This window comes from Chamaea fasciata, unplaced genomic scaffold (assembly GCF_029207755.1).
Source record: "Chamaea fasciata isolate MVZ Bird 193981 ecotype frontalis unplaced genomic scaffold, bChaFas1.0.hap1 SCAF_3, whole genome shotgun sequence".
NCBI lineage: Eukaryota > Metazoa > Chordata > Aves > Passeriformes > Sylviidae > Chamaea > Chamaea fasciata.
In genome coordinates, this window is record NW_027094088.1 from 17,119,362 (window position 1) to 17,137,414 (window position 18,053).

General features: G+C 40.2%; 1 protein-coding gene across 8 annotated transcripts in view; it reads left to right on the top strand.

Annotated features, from left to right (window-relative positions):
• The window catches only part of ENAH (ENAH actin regulator), a 90,616-nt gene extending 75,535 nt beyond the window's left edge, over positions 1–15,081 (top strand). For 5 of the 8 annotated variants that reach the window (XM_066178172.1, XM_066178176.1, XM_066178178.1 and 2 more), the window contains 9 exons: positions 423–730; positions 983–1,119; positions 1,502–1,556; positions 1,850–1,898; positions 3,987–4,053; positions 6,472–6,534; positions 9,924–10,002; positions 11,224–11,281; positions 12,063–15,081. In XM_066178172.1, the coding sequence (XP_066034269.1) occupies positions 423–730; positions 983–1,119; positions 1,502–1,556; positions 1,850–1,898; positions 3,987–4,053; positions 6,472–6,534; positions 9,924–10,002; positions 11,224–11,281; positions 12,063–12,100 (854 nt within the window). In that variant the 3' untranslated portion in view covers positions 12,101–15,081. The remainder of the gene's footprint in view (positions 1–422; positions 731–982; positions 1,120–1,501; positions 1,557–1,849; positions 1,899–3,986; positions 4,054–6,471; positions 6,535–9,923; positions 10,003–11,223; positions 11,282–12,062) is intronic. The other 3 variants (XM_066178173.1, XM_066178177.1, XM_066178179.1) reach the window with 1 other exon arrangement.
• Positions 15,082–18,053: the final 2,972 nt, after the last annotated feature.

An 18,053-nucleotide genomic window follows, 5' to 3' on the forward strand; every position in this document is an offset into this window, starting at 1 on the left:
TAGAACAGTTCAAGGGTTCAGATGTTTGGGTGATGTGTTAGTGCTTGTTAATACAATAAGATGCTGTTTAGCACCATGTGAACAGACCCTGTTGTTCCTCCTGCTACGAAGCTCATTCCTGACTTGACTCTCTGCCTGTTTCCTGGTGTAAAGTTGTTCTTGGTTGCAGCACAGAACCTGACTGGAGGGGTTTCATGTAAATGCCTCTGGAACTGTCTGATCTCTCACAGCATACTGTGTAACATTTTTAGTACGTTGAATAAGAATGCTTCTCTCCTGCTGAAAATCAGTGTTTTCTTGCCCAGTATCTTAGCAGTTTTAATGTCTCATACACTGAGCAAAAGAACCACCATTTCAATGGAAGGAAGACCTTTGTTTTCTAAATCCTTAATGTCTTCTGTTTGTTTTCTCTCTGACACTAGGTGCTGTCCAAGGACCACCTGCACCTCCTCCTCCACCTCCCCTGCCCCCTGGCCCAGCTCAGTCTTCAGTAGCAGCCCCACCTCCTCCTGGCCCTCCACCACCTCCTCCACTCCCACCTTCGGGGCCTCCACCACCGCCACCGCCGCCTCCTCCCCTGCCCAGCCAAGTTCCTCCCGTTCCCCTGCCACCTCCTGCTCCCCCCCTCCCAGCCTCGGGGTTTTCAGCGGGATTCGTGTCCGAGGATAATCGCCCTTTAACTGGACTAGCAGCTGCACTTGCTGGAGCCAAACTTAGGAAAGTCTCACGGGTAAATATAACTCTGATTTCTTTTTCTGATTCCTGTCCCTGGTTCTAACCTTTGTTCAAGGTTAACAGCAGTATCAAGACATTTAGGGTAGGCTTACTTCGTTAAGAAAAAAGCATTACAGGATGTGCTGCCAGCCCGTCGCGTTCTTTATGCAGTTGTGCCTCTGGCACATGAACTTTGCTGGTTTCATGGAGTCAGCTCTCATGAAGCAGACTTCAGATGTCTTCTGCTGTCTTTTTGTGCACTCTGAAGGGTGAAGACTCCTCCAGTTCGAGTGGAGGAGGAGGAGGCTCTGCTTCATCCAAAGCAGACGGTGGCCGTGGAAATGGACCCCTTCCCTTGGGAGGCAGTGGGTTGATGGAAGAAATGAGTGCCCTGCTGGCCAGGAGGTGAGGAGTTGTTCCTGCTCTGCTCCAGCTGCTTAGTTATCACACAGGTGGGATTTGGGGTGCCTGCTTGCAGTTTGCTGAGGATCAGATAGACAGCAGCTCGTGCTTGCTTTGGGAAGCTGATCGTGTTTCATGAATAGCCATTTTTATTTGAGTGTAATCCAGTACTTCTGTGTATGCCTTTGTGCAGCAGTAGGGGAAGGCATACAGACTTCAAATTGCACAGTTGCTTTGGCAGGAGGGCTTTGCCTTTGAAGGTGTTTTGAAAGTACTTCTTAAAACACTAATTTTCATGAGGCTGTGTAAGTCTTTAATTGCAGTAAACAACATTCTTCCATCTTAAAGCCATGATGAGCTTGGTAACTTCTGTCTCTGCTTACAGGAGAAGAATTGCTGAAAAGGGATCAACAGAACCAGAGCCGAAAGAAGATAAAGCTGTGAGTTGAGAAGTTTTATCTACTTCACATTACTCAATACAAGGATTATCAGAGATTCCAGTGGTGTACAAGGGGTTATTTATACTTTGCTGTATAAATATACATACATATAACCACTGCGTTGTGAAGTGCTTGCTCATTTTCTATGTATAGTTGAACAGAACCATTTTAATATATATAAAAACTGAAATATTTAAACAGTTGAGATTTGACTCTTTTGAATCTAATAGATTATAAATTCTTTTTTTCCTCCCTCCTCTTTCCCTGTTCCCTCTCTTCTCCCTTTTAATCAGGAAGAATCAGAGTCTTCATCTTCTAAGGTTTCTTCAACAAGCACACCTGGTAAGTAGCTCAGGTTTGTGAACTCTGGAACTCCGTAATGCTAAAATCTAGTGACAAATCTCAGTCATCTCTGCTGAATTTTGGAGCCTGCCTCTTCTCCCATGATTACAGCCTGGGGTTTTGCTGTAGAATGGGTCCTGGTTCAGACGATGATGGATAAAAAGAACATAAGTGAATAAAGAATGTTAGTGCACAGTGTTGAAATTCTTTGCCCATGATCCCTCTGCTGCAGAGGCAGTGTTTGGAGCTGTGTAGCCAACACCTCTGCTGCAGTCAGTAAGGAAAACTTACACATTCTGCAGTTGGCCAAGAGGTATTGTCAGCATACAAATGTGTTCATATTGTAAATTATTGTCTCTCAAGAGACACTCAAGACTTTCTTTCCCTGTCCTTTAGCAGTACCTTGTTGTACCCTCAGTCTCCCTGACCACTTCTCAGTACATACCTGCAAAAGTGAGGGTGAGGGGGGTGCCATAAAACCCTGCAGTTTGTCATCCCAAAAAGCAGTGGAAGCAGAAGGAAATTAACTGGATAATGAACATACCAGCATTCAGGCTGTTCCAGCTTCCTCTGCTGATTGCTTGCTCATGTGTACACCTCTACATAATTCAACCACTTGATGATATACAGGCCTTAATATTGAAAACCACTGCTGTAGTGTGAACAAAACCCAAGTGACACCTGACTGGGGAATAAAAGGGACTGCTAGGAGTTCTGTGTCCAGATGGAAATAACTGGCAAACTTAATATTGAGATACAGGCACTCATCTAGAGAGGCCAGACTGCAAGGAAGTAAATGACATCACACAAATCAAGTTTTTCACACACCTCCCCCTTTTTTTCTCTTCTTTTAAGGGAGTCTGTTTCATTCTGCTAAACGCATTCTGTTAAACACATTCTGTTAAGCAAAAAGGACCTTAGCCTTAGGAAAATGACTGCATTTGGAACACTTCTGATAATATAGGCCCAAAAAGATGGAAATTAAAACTAGTGGAAGTGGTTCCTTTAATTGCTGATGATAAGAAGCCTCATCAAACCTGTTAAAAATGTTGGATGCATTCAGAATTTGACCATTTCCTTCCAGTTGAGAAGTTTTCTTCGTTTCTTACTGTGAGATGCTCTGGTAATCCTGAGCCTCATCAGTGGAACATATCTGTAAAGTGTTTTGTGAGGAATGCTTGGCATTCTTGAGCACACTGCAGCCATAGCAGAGGTTTCTCAGTTTAGCAGATACAGCCAAAATACTGCTAAAATAATTCCTATGGCAGGACAAATCCTCAAGACTGATGTATAAAATCAAGTTTAAGGCTTATTACTGGCAAAAGTAGCCTGTACTTGGCTGAGTTACAGACTATGCTGACAGACTTCTGCCATTTAGATATTCTCAGTATCCAGCTGCATCCCAGGAAATTTTCTGGTCAATATGAGACTCTGCCTCTCTGCTTGCCCAGCTTAGCAGAGCTAAGCAATATGAAAGAAAGGGTGCAGACCAAACAAACTCCAAATCTGAAATGGAGACTGATAAGATCAGTGGCACACTGAAGTCCTGAGTAAGTAATGATAGCAAGTAATAATGATCCACACTACAGAAAGGCTGTTTTAACCTGTGCAGATTGTAAGGAATGAACCACCTTCTTTCTTGTTGCTGAAAGATACTCTGGTTGTGTCAGGTTGTATCTGCTGGCACGTCACTGAAACTGGCACTGAATTAATTTTATATCATTAACAGTTTAGGAAAACTCCTTTAGCTTAAAAACATCTTCCTCAAGTATTTGAAGCTGACTGGTTACAGAATTCCATGTTTCACAACTGAACCAATCCAATACATAAAGTGTAAGCAGATTGTAAGAATTGTAAGAATCAAATGGCATTTACAGTGTCTGGGAGACCAGTGAGACTATAAGATGCTCTCACTTGATGCATGCACAGATGAATACAACAAGAGGTAGCTTAATATGAAAGAGCTAAAGCAATGTAGTAAGAACACCAAACCACTGACTTGGGTTGCCAGGTACTTGAAGTTTCCTCACATAAATTACACAGTGAATAGAAAAAGACAGTTTTTAATCTCCTCACTCTGTTTTCCAGAACTAACAAGAAAGCCTTGGGAAAGGACAAACACAGTGAATGGAAGCAAGTCACCTGTTATTTCCAGGTACTCCCCTTTTGTACCAGCTGTCTTTTCCTTACATTTGTTCTTGTTGCACATGCTGCTAAAGATACTGGACTAGAACAGTAAAGATCGTCTTGATACTGTTAAAAGCAAAATGTATGGGTTTAAAATTGCTGCTGTGAAACTGCTTTTAGCAGTTTTAAGTAGGAATGAAGAGTTACTTTTGAAGAATGTTGGTAAGTGAAATTTTTGACAGTAAAGTCAAAAGTTGTACCCAAAAAAGTTTCTTTAACAATTGCTGGTGTATAACTTGAATTAAAAAGGTGTATATTTGCCTACACCAATGTTTAATTCCTTATTTTGAAGTCTGAAATTTCCTGCAAGGTGCAGTTCACATATTCAGTAGTAAATCTAGACAACAGGTGTTCTTTCTATTTCTCTGCTGCTCATAGAATGCCTACGTGGATATTTAGGCCATCTTGGTAAGATTTGATTCTGTGACAATTTTCAGTAGCTCTTGTACCAATTTAAGAAAGTCCATTCTAAAGAAGTTTAGAAATATTTTACATTGATCCTTCAATGCATCAGCCAGGAACTTTGGTAGGCTGGGAGCGTTTTGGTAAGCATTTTCAGTGAGTGAAATGGCTGCTTTACCAATTTTTGGAGGTATATTTAATTGTCATTTACTTTAAGCAGAAGGCTTGTGGTTCATTTAGAATTCCTGTGTATTGTGTACACAGAGGTTAAAGGGTCCTTACCGTAACCCCATAATCTTGAGAATGTTACCAGAATTTCTTGAGAGAGAACAAAAGAACACATTCAACTTGGGAATGCTGTGTTTGAAATTACTTGAGGTCTCCTTAAAAGTTGGCTGTTGGAATTAGCTATAGAAGGTTGTGTGATCCGAGTATTAAAAGCAATTGTTCTCTGAGTGACCTCACTTGTAGTTGAGGCTGTCCTTGAGGTCTTCAGTTCTAAAATGCAACACTAAACACTCTCAGTATCTTTTTCTGTCTTTTAGAATAAATTCAGGAGTTTAATGTGTCTGCAGCCTTGATTCTGGTTGCTTGCTTTTTTTTTTGTCAAGAAGCAGGTGTCATTGGTGGTGATGTTCTCTCTGCTACACTGTCAGTGTAACAAAATACTGCATCACCCTTGGCCTTGACTTTCCCCTGCCCTCTTCCCCTTCACCCCTCAGTAGGTCTGACCTTCTTTAACCAAGGTCTCTTGTGCTGATACCTTGATCTGCTTCAAAATATGGCATTGAGGGGGAACTTGTCACAAAAATAATTGGTGTGAGGAATCCTAAAGAGAGTTTTAGAGTTCATGTTTTGTAAGACAGTTTCTGACCCAGCCCATTGACTGTAAATACTTTGCTCAAACTGCTTATCCATAGGGTAAAGGGATTAATAAGTAGGTCTACTCTCAATATCAGACTCTTTTGGGGAGTCTGGAATGTTCTGAAGTCTTGACTCTACCTGCCCCTACAGCAGTAGGTTTTTGTAAACTGTTCTATGCATCCAGTTTCACTGATCTTTTTCCAGCTGGTGAAATTCAGAGGTTGCTGAGGTCTATTTAAAAATGTTTTCTGACCTAGAGGAATACAGAGAATTTCTGAGATTCCTCTTAGATGTATTGGAGCACTCTCTCCATCAAGCTTTTGTCTTCTTTCATCCAGTGGAAAATGTGGATAGAATTTAACTTGATGTGAGCTTCTCTGAGTGTATATTCTAAAAGTACCTACAAAATAAGAATTCGGTGTTTATTTAATGTCAATATTCTTTTCCAGTGCTGTCATAACCTGCTGGAAGGTGCCATAGCACCTACTTTAGGCCTGCTGATACAATTTTCTAGTCAGTGTTGACAGCTTGCTCTGCCAGGATAAGGAAAATTTCATAGAAAGAGAAGGTGTTAGAAGTCTCTCTTGAATATCCTTGTATTTTTCTTAATTCTCTACATTTGCCAAGTCTCTCAGCAAGCAGTTTGTTAAGATAGTTTTGTTTGAGTGAGTTAGTCAAGGGGAGCTGCTGTCTAAAACACCTAATACTGTGTTTGCCAGGAGGGGATTTTTTTCCCCTGGTGAGGCTGGAGAGCCTGCTCCTGACCTCTGCAGGAGGGGAGGATGTGAGTCACTTACAGGGATTAAGCAAAGCACACCTAAGAAGCTGGCAAGTCAGCAAAATTTCCTCTTCAGAGCTTCCACAGAGGTAGACGATGCAGTTGTTGTTATTCAGAATGAATGTTGTAAGTATTTTAAAAGAAGTTAGTGTCCTGTCTAAAATGAGGCTTTTTCTTTTTGTAGCAAATAGAAAAGATTTAAGCTGTGGGTTTTTAATGTTTCCTGAAACATGCAGGTAGAACCCTTGAATCTACTGAAACCCCATGGTGTTTAAGGTGCTAAAATTGAACAAAATTAAGACCTATTATAGCTTTTAAAGGTAGTGTTTCTCCCCCTAATAGACGGGAATCTCCGTGGAAAAATCTGCTTGCTTCTGAAAACAGGTTCTATGATTCATTAAACAGGTATCATCCTGTTGGGATTTGAGACTTCCTAATAACCCCTTTGACCAGTTCAGGGTTGGGCTTTTTCTACATGGGTTGGTAATCACCACATGCACCACCACATTCCTCCTCCTCATTTTGTTTGCCCAGTGGAGCCCACTTTTGGACTGGTTAAAAGCAGATGATGCGAAAGGCAAATTGAGATGGCTTAAGAACTACTAGGTATGAATTCATATAAAATACTGGTTTTCTGGCAGTCTCCACCTGCAAAGGTACAAATTCCTGTTGAATATGCCAGGATTTAGTGGACCATTTGCTGTGTTTTAAGAAGCAGGTTTTCAAAACTGTAAGTTTAGATACAGAGGAACTGGAATTAATTTTCCTGGTGTGTTTTCACACCTGCTTTTTGATTAAAGACTTTTAAAACATAAATTAATGTTTCTATTTGGAATATATTCACAAGTTAGTTAACATCATGTGTATTTTTTTGCTGGAGATCTAAGTTTTACTCTCTAGTGGTCATAAAATACTGACATTGAAACCCTTCAGGTTTTGAGAGCTTTCCAGAGGTAAATGTGTTACAGAGCCCCTCAGAATTACTGAGTCAAATTCTGGCTTTGTTTTTCACAAAGGTACTCGTTGTGGTGATTACTTAATCTTTTTGTATGAAAAGTTCCCCTTTTAGCTACTTATCTTGGGTGGTGTATTCTGCATGTTGGCATGAATAAAATCTTTCCTTTGCATGCTTGATTGAAGGTGTGTTAGGGACTTTCAGGGTTGCCTCACTGTCCTGTTAGGCAATGCTATGAAAAACCACACGGGAGAGCTCTTTAGCCACGTTGGGATCGAATGGCTGGGAAGTTTTTATTCACTAAATTTCAATGGTTACTGTTTTCCTAAATGACAACTGCATTCAGGCTGAAAAAAGAAAAGAAATAGCATAATCTGGGGAGGAACACAGCTAGATTTTCCTGAGATTAGAAATTATCTATTTTGCTAGTTGTGGTATTTCAGTATTTGAATTAAGAATGTTTTGCATTTTGGAAAGCGAAAAGGTAACAAACACATTGTCAAGATTGAGGGGCAGTGTTCATAAAGAAGCTTTCCTGTGGAGCTTTTTAACAGATAGCAGCAATAGATAGTTATGGTGGATAAAACTGACTTCTTGTTCTAAAGATATGAAGAAATAGAAAAAGTCCGTTTGTGTGAAGCTTTTCTTTGAAGTCGTCTTATTATTACATTAAACTAGAAAGTAATTTTAAAAAAATATTAAAATATACAATTGGTTGGATTTTTCCATTAAGGCAGGCACTAGATACCTGTTTCCAGTTGCCAGGAGCTGCATTTAAGAGGATTTTTTTCAGTCATGTTGGATAAATGCTGTCATGCCATAGTGTATGGGAACAGAACTATAGTCAATGGAAATGATCAGAAATTATATGAATTATCTGAAAAACTCAGCAGTTCTGCCTGGAGTAAGTCAGGGCTCACAATTTGAAGTGTAAACTGCAAGTAACTCTTTAAATACGAGATACCTGATGAAACAGCAATTGCCAAAGATCTCAGCTGATGAATGTTTTTGAGCAAGGAATTCTTCCATACAGAACTAAGCACTGTAACCTGTAAAGACTTTTGTGAAAGATCCTAAACTGTGGTTTGCCTTCATAGCATTAGTGCACACAGTAGGTTCTCTGGTGGTTGCAAGGTGAATTCTATTTTCCAGCTTCTTTCACTATCAAGTTATTCAATATTTCATCTTCTGTCTTACTCGGTGGATTGTGTGTTTAATTTTGGTGTGTTTCAGGTAATTAGCAATTTCTCTCTGGGAACTTAGATTTAAACTGTTTTAAGTCTTTACAGCTGTGACAACTGAGGTTTGTGATCCCTAGGGAAGAACAAGTATCAAACCAACATTTTGATATGTGCACCCTTTTCTGTTGGGAGTCACATTTTGAGTGTTCTTTATTTAGCAAGTCAGAAAATAGTCCTGTCAGGTTGTAAAAGTCAACAAGACAATCCAGTGTGAGGTTCATTCAGGTCTTACTGAAGAAAGCCAGTGTAATAGGATAATTTCCCTATGGATGAACTCCTGTCTTGTAAGGGAAGATGCATGAAAGCTCAAGGTAGTGATTTTGTAAAACAAACTAAGGAATAAAGTCTTTTCCTTGTTCCTGTCCACCTTCATTGCAGTGAATCAGTCTGCACCCTCATGTAACAAATGCAGAAAAATGCAGTGCTGAATTAATTCCTTCTATATAGGAATTTTGCAGGGACACACTGAGTGTAGGCTAGGCTATTTTGTTCAGAGATGCCACATAGAAGGGCCATGAAATTTGACCCAGCTTATTCTACTTTATACTCTGCCCTTCCTTAAAGTTAGCATACTGTGATAATTCTAAACATCAGGGAAACCTCTTGAGATTAATTGTCAGGAATTTTATTAACAGCTGCTTTTTGGCTTGTAGTTTTATAGGTAATGGAGGGAGAATGCTAGCCAAGATGTAAAATGTATTTAAGAGCAGCAGAACATTTCTCCCTCTTTGGAAAACTCTTCTGGTATTCCTGCTGTGAACATCCAGGCTCTTGTCTCTGCTCATAGCTCTAGTAAAGTCCATGAGTCTGAATTACCCCTTGAATGAAAGAGAGGATCAGGAAAGAGAAGTGGAAAGGCGGGAATGCCCCTTCTTTTGGAATCTGTGTTAAAAATGCAAAGTGATCTGGGTAAGCAAGTTTTTGATGTCTAAAAGAGAGTATTTCATCAGCAAACATCAAACATGACATAGTCCAAAACATTAGAACTTCCTCTCAAGTATCACCTGATAAATCTTGCTGCTGTTACACTATTTGCTTTCAGTAGCTTTAGAATGCTGGATGGAATAACTGAGGTTGCAGAGGAGTTGGATAACATTGCTTGGGTCTGTCAACTGTTGAAAATCCCCCAGGGTGATTGCTCAGCATTCACACAGTCAGCATCAACATGCAGTCATTAGTTAGTGGGAGTGCTTCCTTGGGAGAGCCTCTTTTGAATGAGCAAGCAGTTAAAAAAGGAAAGTACTTGACTTTTGAAGGCATTCAGCTTTTCGTGCCCATTAGGAAGAAATCAGAAACCACTGACAGTGAAATCTGTCTGCTGCTTTGAAAGTTCTTGTTTTGAACTAATAACTCTTATGGTAATTAATATTTTCAGTGTGTGGAAAACATTCTTGGGTGTTGCTTTCTATTCTGTGTGGTATTTTGGGTCTGCTTGATTTTTCCCAGCCTCCCACTCCCAACTTTTTTTTTTCCCATTCTGATGGTTTTTTTACTATGTTTTTGTTAGACAAATGTCAGCAATTTTGATGGGGGAGTCCTAGGTATCCTGTAATAATGAGCAACCAGTAACTCATGGATTTTGTGGTTTTGTGCTGCAGACCAAAATCTACACCAACGGGACAGCCCAGTGCCAACGGAGTACAGTCAGAAGGTCTAGATTATGACAGATTGAAGCAGGTATGTGTATAATGCTTTAAAAAGGATTGCTATGTAAGTTGGATATAAAGACTTGCAGCTGTCCAATACCTACTTTTAGCTGTTTAGTTAGCCAGTTCCAAAGTGAATGATTTAGTAATGACTACTCTTTTTTTTTTTTTTTTTGCCCAAGCATGGGTCAGTATTCTTAGGAGCTACAGCTGTAGGATGGTGGCTTAGACAGCCCCGTTAGTTTCTCACAAAATTCCTGCTTTGTTGACATTATAGATGGAACTGGAAAATCAGTTTACCTGGAAAACCTTTCCTTCTCTTCTCTGCACCCAAACAAGCAGCAAGTCCTTGGGGCAGCTCTAGCAGAACTATCACCATATTTTAGTATCAGATGTGAGTCACAAGTTTGGTGGTGGAAGAGCATCCAGGGATATGCTGTCTTTTGTGTAGCTCTCCAGTTCAACAGCAGAGGAATCCTGTGGGAATTGTGGTGTTGGAGGTGAAGGATGTCCAAGTGGCGTTTGGATCAATGGGTCCATCCCCAAGTGGGGAGGGTGATTCTGGTGCAGGCTGCAGCTCCCTGGGTAATTCTAGAGCCACTTTTACTTTGGTAGCAACTTCTAGTTGTTTCTAGAGCATGTCCCCAACGTAGTGGGTGGCTTTAGGTTGGGTAATGGATCAGTTCTGGTTTGTTCTGGATTGGGTCCTGCCTCAACAGGTAGTTCTAGAGTGGCTTCTGGCCTGGTGAGTGTTTCTGGAGGAGCTGAGAGGAAAAGATAGAAAAAACAGTAAGCAGGAACAGCACTTCACTCTGTTGCCTTCATTCCATCACATTCCACTGGGACTGGGATCTTGATACCTTGATTATCTTTTTCTTTTCTTTTTCCCCTGGGAATACTTCCTTGGCTTGTGGTTGTTAAGTGAGCTCTTTTGCATTCCTCATCACATTTCACCTGTAGCAAATCTTTCTCATTCTTTTCCCTTCTCTCATAAATTCTACAGGAATCAATTTGTGGCACTTGTAGGGACTGCTTTTTCCTGCATTGTACCTACACTAATAATGTTCTAGGGATGCCTTAGGTTTTGAGGATTAACTTGGAAGCTTACGGGGTGGGTTATGCTTCTCAGAAGGGTTAAGGATTGATGGGAAGGATTGTAGTGGCAGGATTCTGGATTTCTCTCTACAGAAATTTACAGGTAGCAAAACGAATCTGTTTGCTAATCTGTTATTTATGCTCTGACACATTTTAGGACATTTTAGATGAAATGAGGAAGGAGTTAACGAAATTAAAGGAAGAACTCATTGATGGTAAGTATTGCTCTGTTCACTGCTGCTGCTCAGTCTTAGAGTAGCTGCAGGTGCTTTAAAATGTAAATAAAATGTATTGGTAGCATGAGAGTGATTTATTGGTAAAAGTAGCTTTGCTCTTCATCTGATGGCAAACCACTGGTGCCAGACCTATTCCAATTGATGTGCTCCAGTGATTTGTCTCCTGGGGTTTTTTACTAGAACATTGATACCGGTATGTCTTTTAAGAGTGGTTGAAGTGACGCTGTATTTGAGTGATTTGAAGTTATCCTTACTATCATGTGGTGCGAGGTAGGTTATTTTTAAATAACCCAGAGCTGCCAAGGTACATATTTCAAAACTGGTAATATTCATAGGAGAATTGTGCTTCCAGCTTTCAGTTACCTCTTTGATCTGTAATGTCAGAGTCTAAGAAAAGAATTCTCACTGTTCTCATTTTTATTTTAAGAGAAGCTCTTTTCCTATGTAGTCTTCTGTACTTAAGGGAAATCATTGAGAAAGCATAATCTTAAAAATTCACCTGTCAGGAATTAAATAAAACTGTGTATGATTTACTACCCTGGTGGAGGTGGGAATTAAGATTTTAACATAAATTTTACAGGAAGAAGAAAGGTAGTGCCTGGTTGATAATGCCACTTGTCTGAAGCCACGTGGGGCTGCCTTAGGTGTAGGTTGTTCATGTTGTGAGAGCAGGGTGAGCCTGCTTTGAGGGGTCAGTTGTGTGTTCCAGCTTCCTGCCCTGACTTTATCTGATTTGCTGACTCTGTCTCTCTCTCTGCAGCTATCAGGCAGGAACTCAGCAAGTCCAATACTGCATAGAAAGACTCGTACTAAGCCGATGTGACTCTTTAACTTGTTATAAAACTGACTACGTTTTGTGAGCTGTTAGAAGAAAATGGAGACAGACAGACAGACACTTGGAAGGAGGGAGAAACAACCTATTCTGAAAAGCTTCAGACACATCACTCTGGTGATAATGCTATTCCCCTCCTAGTTTGCAGCTTTTTTCTGACCTTTTCAGCAGGGTGGAAAAGACTCTTAAAGTTACTGTAATGATTATGCAGAAATTCCTACATCTGTCAGACAAGATCACAGTGCTTTGAAGTCTACTCATGTCAAGGTAAAATTGCACATGTTTCAGAATTTGTTGTTAAGACAAAAAAACAGGGAAAAGCTTGGGAAGGCTTTTCAGAGAGGTTTTCTTTGTTAATGAAGGAGTTAGCAAGTTATACTGTTGTACTTCAAATGTATCTCAGGTTTGTCTTCCTATCATATCTGATATTTCCATGAGTAATTTAAGAGATCAGATGTGTAGAGGTTCAGTTCACAAGGCAAGGAACAATTAGAGACGCGTGCTTTTAAAGGGCAGTATTTGTAAGTAAGGATGACCTAGACGGTGATGACATATCAAGATTTTGGAATTTTATGATAGGAAGCCTCTCTAGTTAGCCTTCATGCAATTTTCTAGGAAAATTAAAAGAAAAAAAAAGCAAATACAGTCCAGAGTTTAAAGATGTAGATGCCTTCCTACATTGTTACGATGCTTTACCAAATCTAAGACTTCGACATAAAGCGAATCAGCAGTCAAATGTAAATCATTAGTATGTTGTAGATTTACAGTAGATTTTGGGGCTTTTTTTAGATTTATGCATGTGGACATTTTGTAATGTAACACAACACAGCCAGCTTTTTAATTAAAAGAAAAATTGCATGTCACAGAGTAGCCTTTTCATTTGTAAGGCTTAATTTATGCCCAGAAAGATGTGGGAAGAGGGAGGGGGAAGGTGACACATTTTTATTACTTTCTACACTTTTTCTTCATCTTACATGCATGTGTAATAATGAGGAAAACATGACTTTTATCAGTAACCATGTTAATGGAACCAGGTACTTGATCCTTTTGTATCTTTTTTCAGTTTTCTATTTGAAATTCAGTAATAACTTCCAGTAATGGTTCTGAAACTCCCACATGAACCGAATTCGTTTCTCGGTGAGAGAAAAAACGTTGTAGGCATCTGACTTGCTGAGGATGCCCCTGTGTAAGTGCGTTGTCCTTCACCTTTTCACCATGACCCTCTGCTTCATTCTTTTCTGAGACTCCTTTTTTTTGGTCATTTATTGAAACAGAACAGCAGTAGTTACCTGAGAATGATCAGGTCACAGTAAATGGCCCCTTCTCCTCCTAATTTATCTGCCACCCTCCTGTCCAAAAAAACTCAAAACCAACAAAAAACCCCCACAACACAAACCCTGAAAAAAACAGCAATGATATGCCATTGGTTTTGCTCAACAGTTTGAGAATCCTTGTTAGGGGAGGTGATAACCTCTCTCTTTCCCAGGGTTTTCAATCTTATAAGTGTAAATTTTTTATTTTCTTAGTTTTGTTTTTTTAATGTGGTAAAGTTCAGTGGAATAGAAATTCTGCAAATTGGCTCTGTAGTGCTTTGAACAAAGAATATGGATGAAAATCTTCCCTTTTCCTTTGCACTGTCCATTTTTACAAGCTGTGTTTGCTTTGGGATCTGTGCTGATCCAGAAGAAAAGTTGACTTACAACTTGTGGAGAGATTTGCTTACAAGTACAGGCAGCTCCATTCGTGGCACAGATGCTTTCAATAACAGACTGTCTAGAATGCTGAACACCAAAGCAAAACAGCACTTAACAGCTTCAGAGAGTCATCTATAGAAAATTTTTTCTTCCATTCAAACATTGCCTGATCTTATAGGTTCAGATTCTAAGGGAAGACAACAGTGGAAATATTGTCTAACTCCATTTATTAATATTTTTTTTAATAAAGAGGAGAAACAACATCACTTTTCTGCATGCATTTATTGAAGGCATTAAAAAGAAAAAATCCATAGTAAGCTTGTCAAGTACTGTTTTATCTCAAAACAAGAGGAGGCATTTTCATCTTTGTTGATGTAGCTTTTTGTTTTACACAGACTTTTTGAGCAGTAAGGATGTTTACCCTTGTCAGAAATCACGTTTGATTCGTTTCTAGGAGGGTTCAGGTGTTACATAGTGGAATAGCATGGATGGCTATAAGTGGTCCAAAATTAAAGGCTGAACTTCTAGATTGTGCAAGGAACTGGCTTATGCACTAAACGTTTTGTGCCTTGGTCTACAATTAACATGATTTCTGTTTAAAAGAAAAAGGAACAGTTGTTGTCTTTTTGTGCTGCTTCTACATACATACTTTCTGTAATCCCGACCTGCAGAACTGGTTCTTTCCAGAAAATCGGATTGAATTAAAGATTACTGTAGACATTTCCTGACCTACTGACAGTTGCACCATTTCCAGAGATTTCAGTATTGAAAATGAACTGCAGAAGCTACGATTATTTTGCTTACTGGTGACTAAGTTCTTTAAAAACCATATTGTGGTGGTTCTGTGCTTTTGTACAATGGATGTCTTAAGCTGAGGGCAGTTTAAGGGATCCTTCCTAATGCCAGGAGGGCGTTGCTTTCCTCAACACTGTGATCTGACCTGTGATAAACCTGCACTATAGATAAGTGGCTACCAAGTCAACCGCAAACCAACTGAATGTAAAACCCTTAGTGCTGGTGCTGAAATCTCTTCAGACAGTCATAATGATTTCCAGTTCGTTGTTTTAAAGTTATCAAGTGTCAATCAAAGACTGAAGCTGTTCACTAATGAATGTTGACTTTTCATGCATTTAGGTTTACCTTCTTTTTAGTTTCTCAGTTCGTTCTCTGCTATTTTTATCATATTGTGTCATTTTAAATTTCTTACATGCTAACGTTTTGTTTGAGCGAATGAAATAAAATTGCAATATATACACGTTGCCACCATTTATTTCTGGAACCTCATGGAAGACTCTCTGAGTTTCATTATTCAAAGTCCCCAAATTTTTAATGACTGTGATCATTCCTTGTTCCTTGATTCCACCTCTCCTTTCTGTTTCTCCATCAGAAGATCCAGTAGAGAATAGTGAAGGCTTAACCTTATAAAGAATGTAACTGCAGGGACTGTGTACATTCATGAATGGTAACTGCTGTACATAAATTAAAATTAATTTCAAATGTATGATGTGATTTACACATGGTACATACACACTTTGGTCTCTGTATCCAAGGAGAACATGGGAGGGAGAAGGAAAGACTGGGGGGGGAAATAATTGCAGTCAGTCTGACTTCTTCTCTTGCTGCTTTTATGTTCATGACTTATTTTCAATACTGTAATAAAGCAAACCTACCATGGCAGATGATTAGAAGTTTCTGTGCACTAAGGACAGTTTTGCTTAATTTATCTTACAGCAGAATACTGAGCAGAGCTGCTCAAATGTCCTTGACTTTGACATCCTGTAGCTGTACTTCGCTTCTGCTGTTGTTTGGCAAACCTTGGTCCCAGTGCCAAGTTTGGCACCAACCTTAATAAGTTATAAAGGTTTGGGGTTTTTTAAATAAAATGATCACTAGATTCTAAAATGGTCTGCTGTTCTTGGGGCTGTGTTTTAAGGCGCCAAGTGAAAACATTCCTGATCTAAATGTCCTTACAGTGTTACCAACTCAGTCCATCAGTGTCAAGAGATGGACGGTAGCTACTTTTTGAAGTTATGTACTAAAGGGTAGGGAGATGGTCTGTGGTTGATCAAAGTGGGGATTGTCATGCGCTCTTCTGAAAATGTTTAATTGGACTTCATTCCAGTACTGAATATTACTTGGCAGTGTCTTCTACATCTAGTCATACAAAGCTTGCAAAATCAAGAATATTCCCTCAGTTTTCAGTAAGTGAACAGGATGGGAAGCAAGAAAAGTTTTTCTCAAATTGGCTTTTTACCAAAGACCTTAAGAATTCCTTTTGAGGCTGTATATTTTCTTGATTCTGTAGGCTGTTGCTGGGCAGGAGGTGATGGAGAGAAGGTAAAAAGGGAGAAGTCAGTGATCTTAGAGAAACTGGGGCCAGTTCAAAGTTCTCGAAGAACAGGCTAAAAACCACTTAAATTGTTTGTCTTAAGGGATGGTTTTGGGAAATGAGGCTGCTTTTACATGCTATCTGGGAGTCTTAAAGGAGAGAATTAGTATGTTAAATCAGTACTGTCACAATATATATTTGCACATTCAGAAGAGCGTGTTTTTAAGTCAGCCTGTATTGGGGCATACCAGGAGTTAATATTTATTTTAACACCATGGAAATGGTCACCTGAAACTGTTGAAATTGATACGTCAGGAGATGTATTCAAGTCAGTTTAGGTTTATAATCTTAACTAAAAACATGTGCAATAGGAATTGATGGAATTTTCAAAGATAGGGCAGAGGGGAGGGGTGGTTCTGGATGTTGGAAAAGCTCAGGCAAACCTTACAGTCACAGCCCAGTCTGCAGGATACCTGGTAATCAACATCTTCCATTGCACAGGCCCTTCCTTGGGTAGTTGCTGGAAGTCAAGGAGCTTTGGAAATTGCCTCCCTTTTATAACTGGATCCCAGTTGAACTCTGTCATTATATGACTCTGTTCTCTAGCATTTACATTGTAGAGCTTGGTGTCCTGGATCTCAGTGAGTATTATTCTCATGTCCTACTGATAAACTGTTCAGTGGAGGAGATGTGGAGCAGCTGCTGCAGCTGGGCTGTGCTGTTTCTCTGGCTGTGGCAGCTGCAAGCTGACATTTTCTCTGAGATGCATAATTTTGCCATCGTTACTCATGATGGGCACTGCCCTCTCCTCTCTTCTCAGCCTGTTTTAGCGCTGTCACCTGTGTGACATTTTCACTTCTCTTTGTGACTGCAGGTCTCTCCCTCAGCTGCTCAAGCACAGTAGAGTTGGAAGGGATCTCCCATCATCATCTGATGTTTACCATCTTTAATGTAACTTTTTATCACCAACCAGCTGGAGCCACTTCAGTCCCCAGCTATTCCCTGAACAACATCAGCTCAGCAATAAAGTTGCCTGTGCTAATGTGCTGTAGGTGTGCTGAACTGCTTTTCCTTGCAGAGTCTCTGGAACTGTCCTGCTGACACAGGCAGAGGAAAAGAAAAAGTAGTGAGGAAGTGGGTACAGGAAGAGAAGTGTAAGGGATTCTGGAAGTGTTCAGGCTACCTGCAGGGAAGGATGCTGCTGGAATGAACGGGGCTGCAAGAGGCTTGAAAACACAGCTTTAAATCCTATTCTGGATGCTGATAGAATCCACAAATTGAGATAGGCAGGAGGGGTGGCTTTCTGGGCAGTCTGAAGGCTGCTTTCCCATCACTGTGGGGCTAGAAAGTTTTAAAAAAAATTACCTCTGTGTTGAAGGTAAATTTTCTGCTACTTGACTTTTTTCCCCCCCAGCCCTGTTATTGTGAAATGCATTAGACGCTACACAGCTCGGTAAGCCCTATGATGCTGCAGAATCAGCCCCAGAAGCCCCCCTGAGGAAAAGGGGGGTGCAGACACTCCTAAATGCCTCCTGACTGGATCTAGAGGTGTCTGTCATTGCCAGGAAGCCTTGTGGTTGGAGAAGTTGAGAAACTGAATTTTCCATGGCTTTTAGGCTGAAATCTTTCTCTCTGCCAGTGCCTGGCCAATTCTGCTTCAAACATGAGCGTCAACAGTGTGCTCAGTAATCTCTGCACCACTAATGAGAAAAGCTCTTCTTGGCTCTCAGTCCCACAGGTTGACAGTGCAGTGTAGGAAGCTGAGAGGGGTCCAAGGAGTCCAGTGCTGATGGAGTTGGTTCCTCAAGGAGTTTATGGGGTAAGTGAAAAATCCTTGCCCGAGTTCAGAGTAAGTGATGACAGAAATGCAGCCAGAGTGTTTGGATTCTCAGAAGT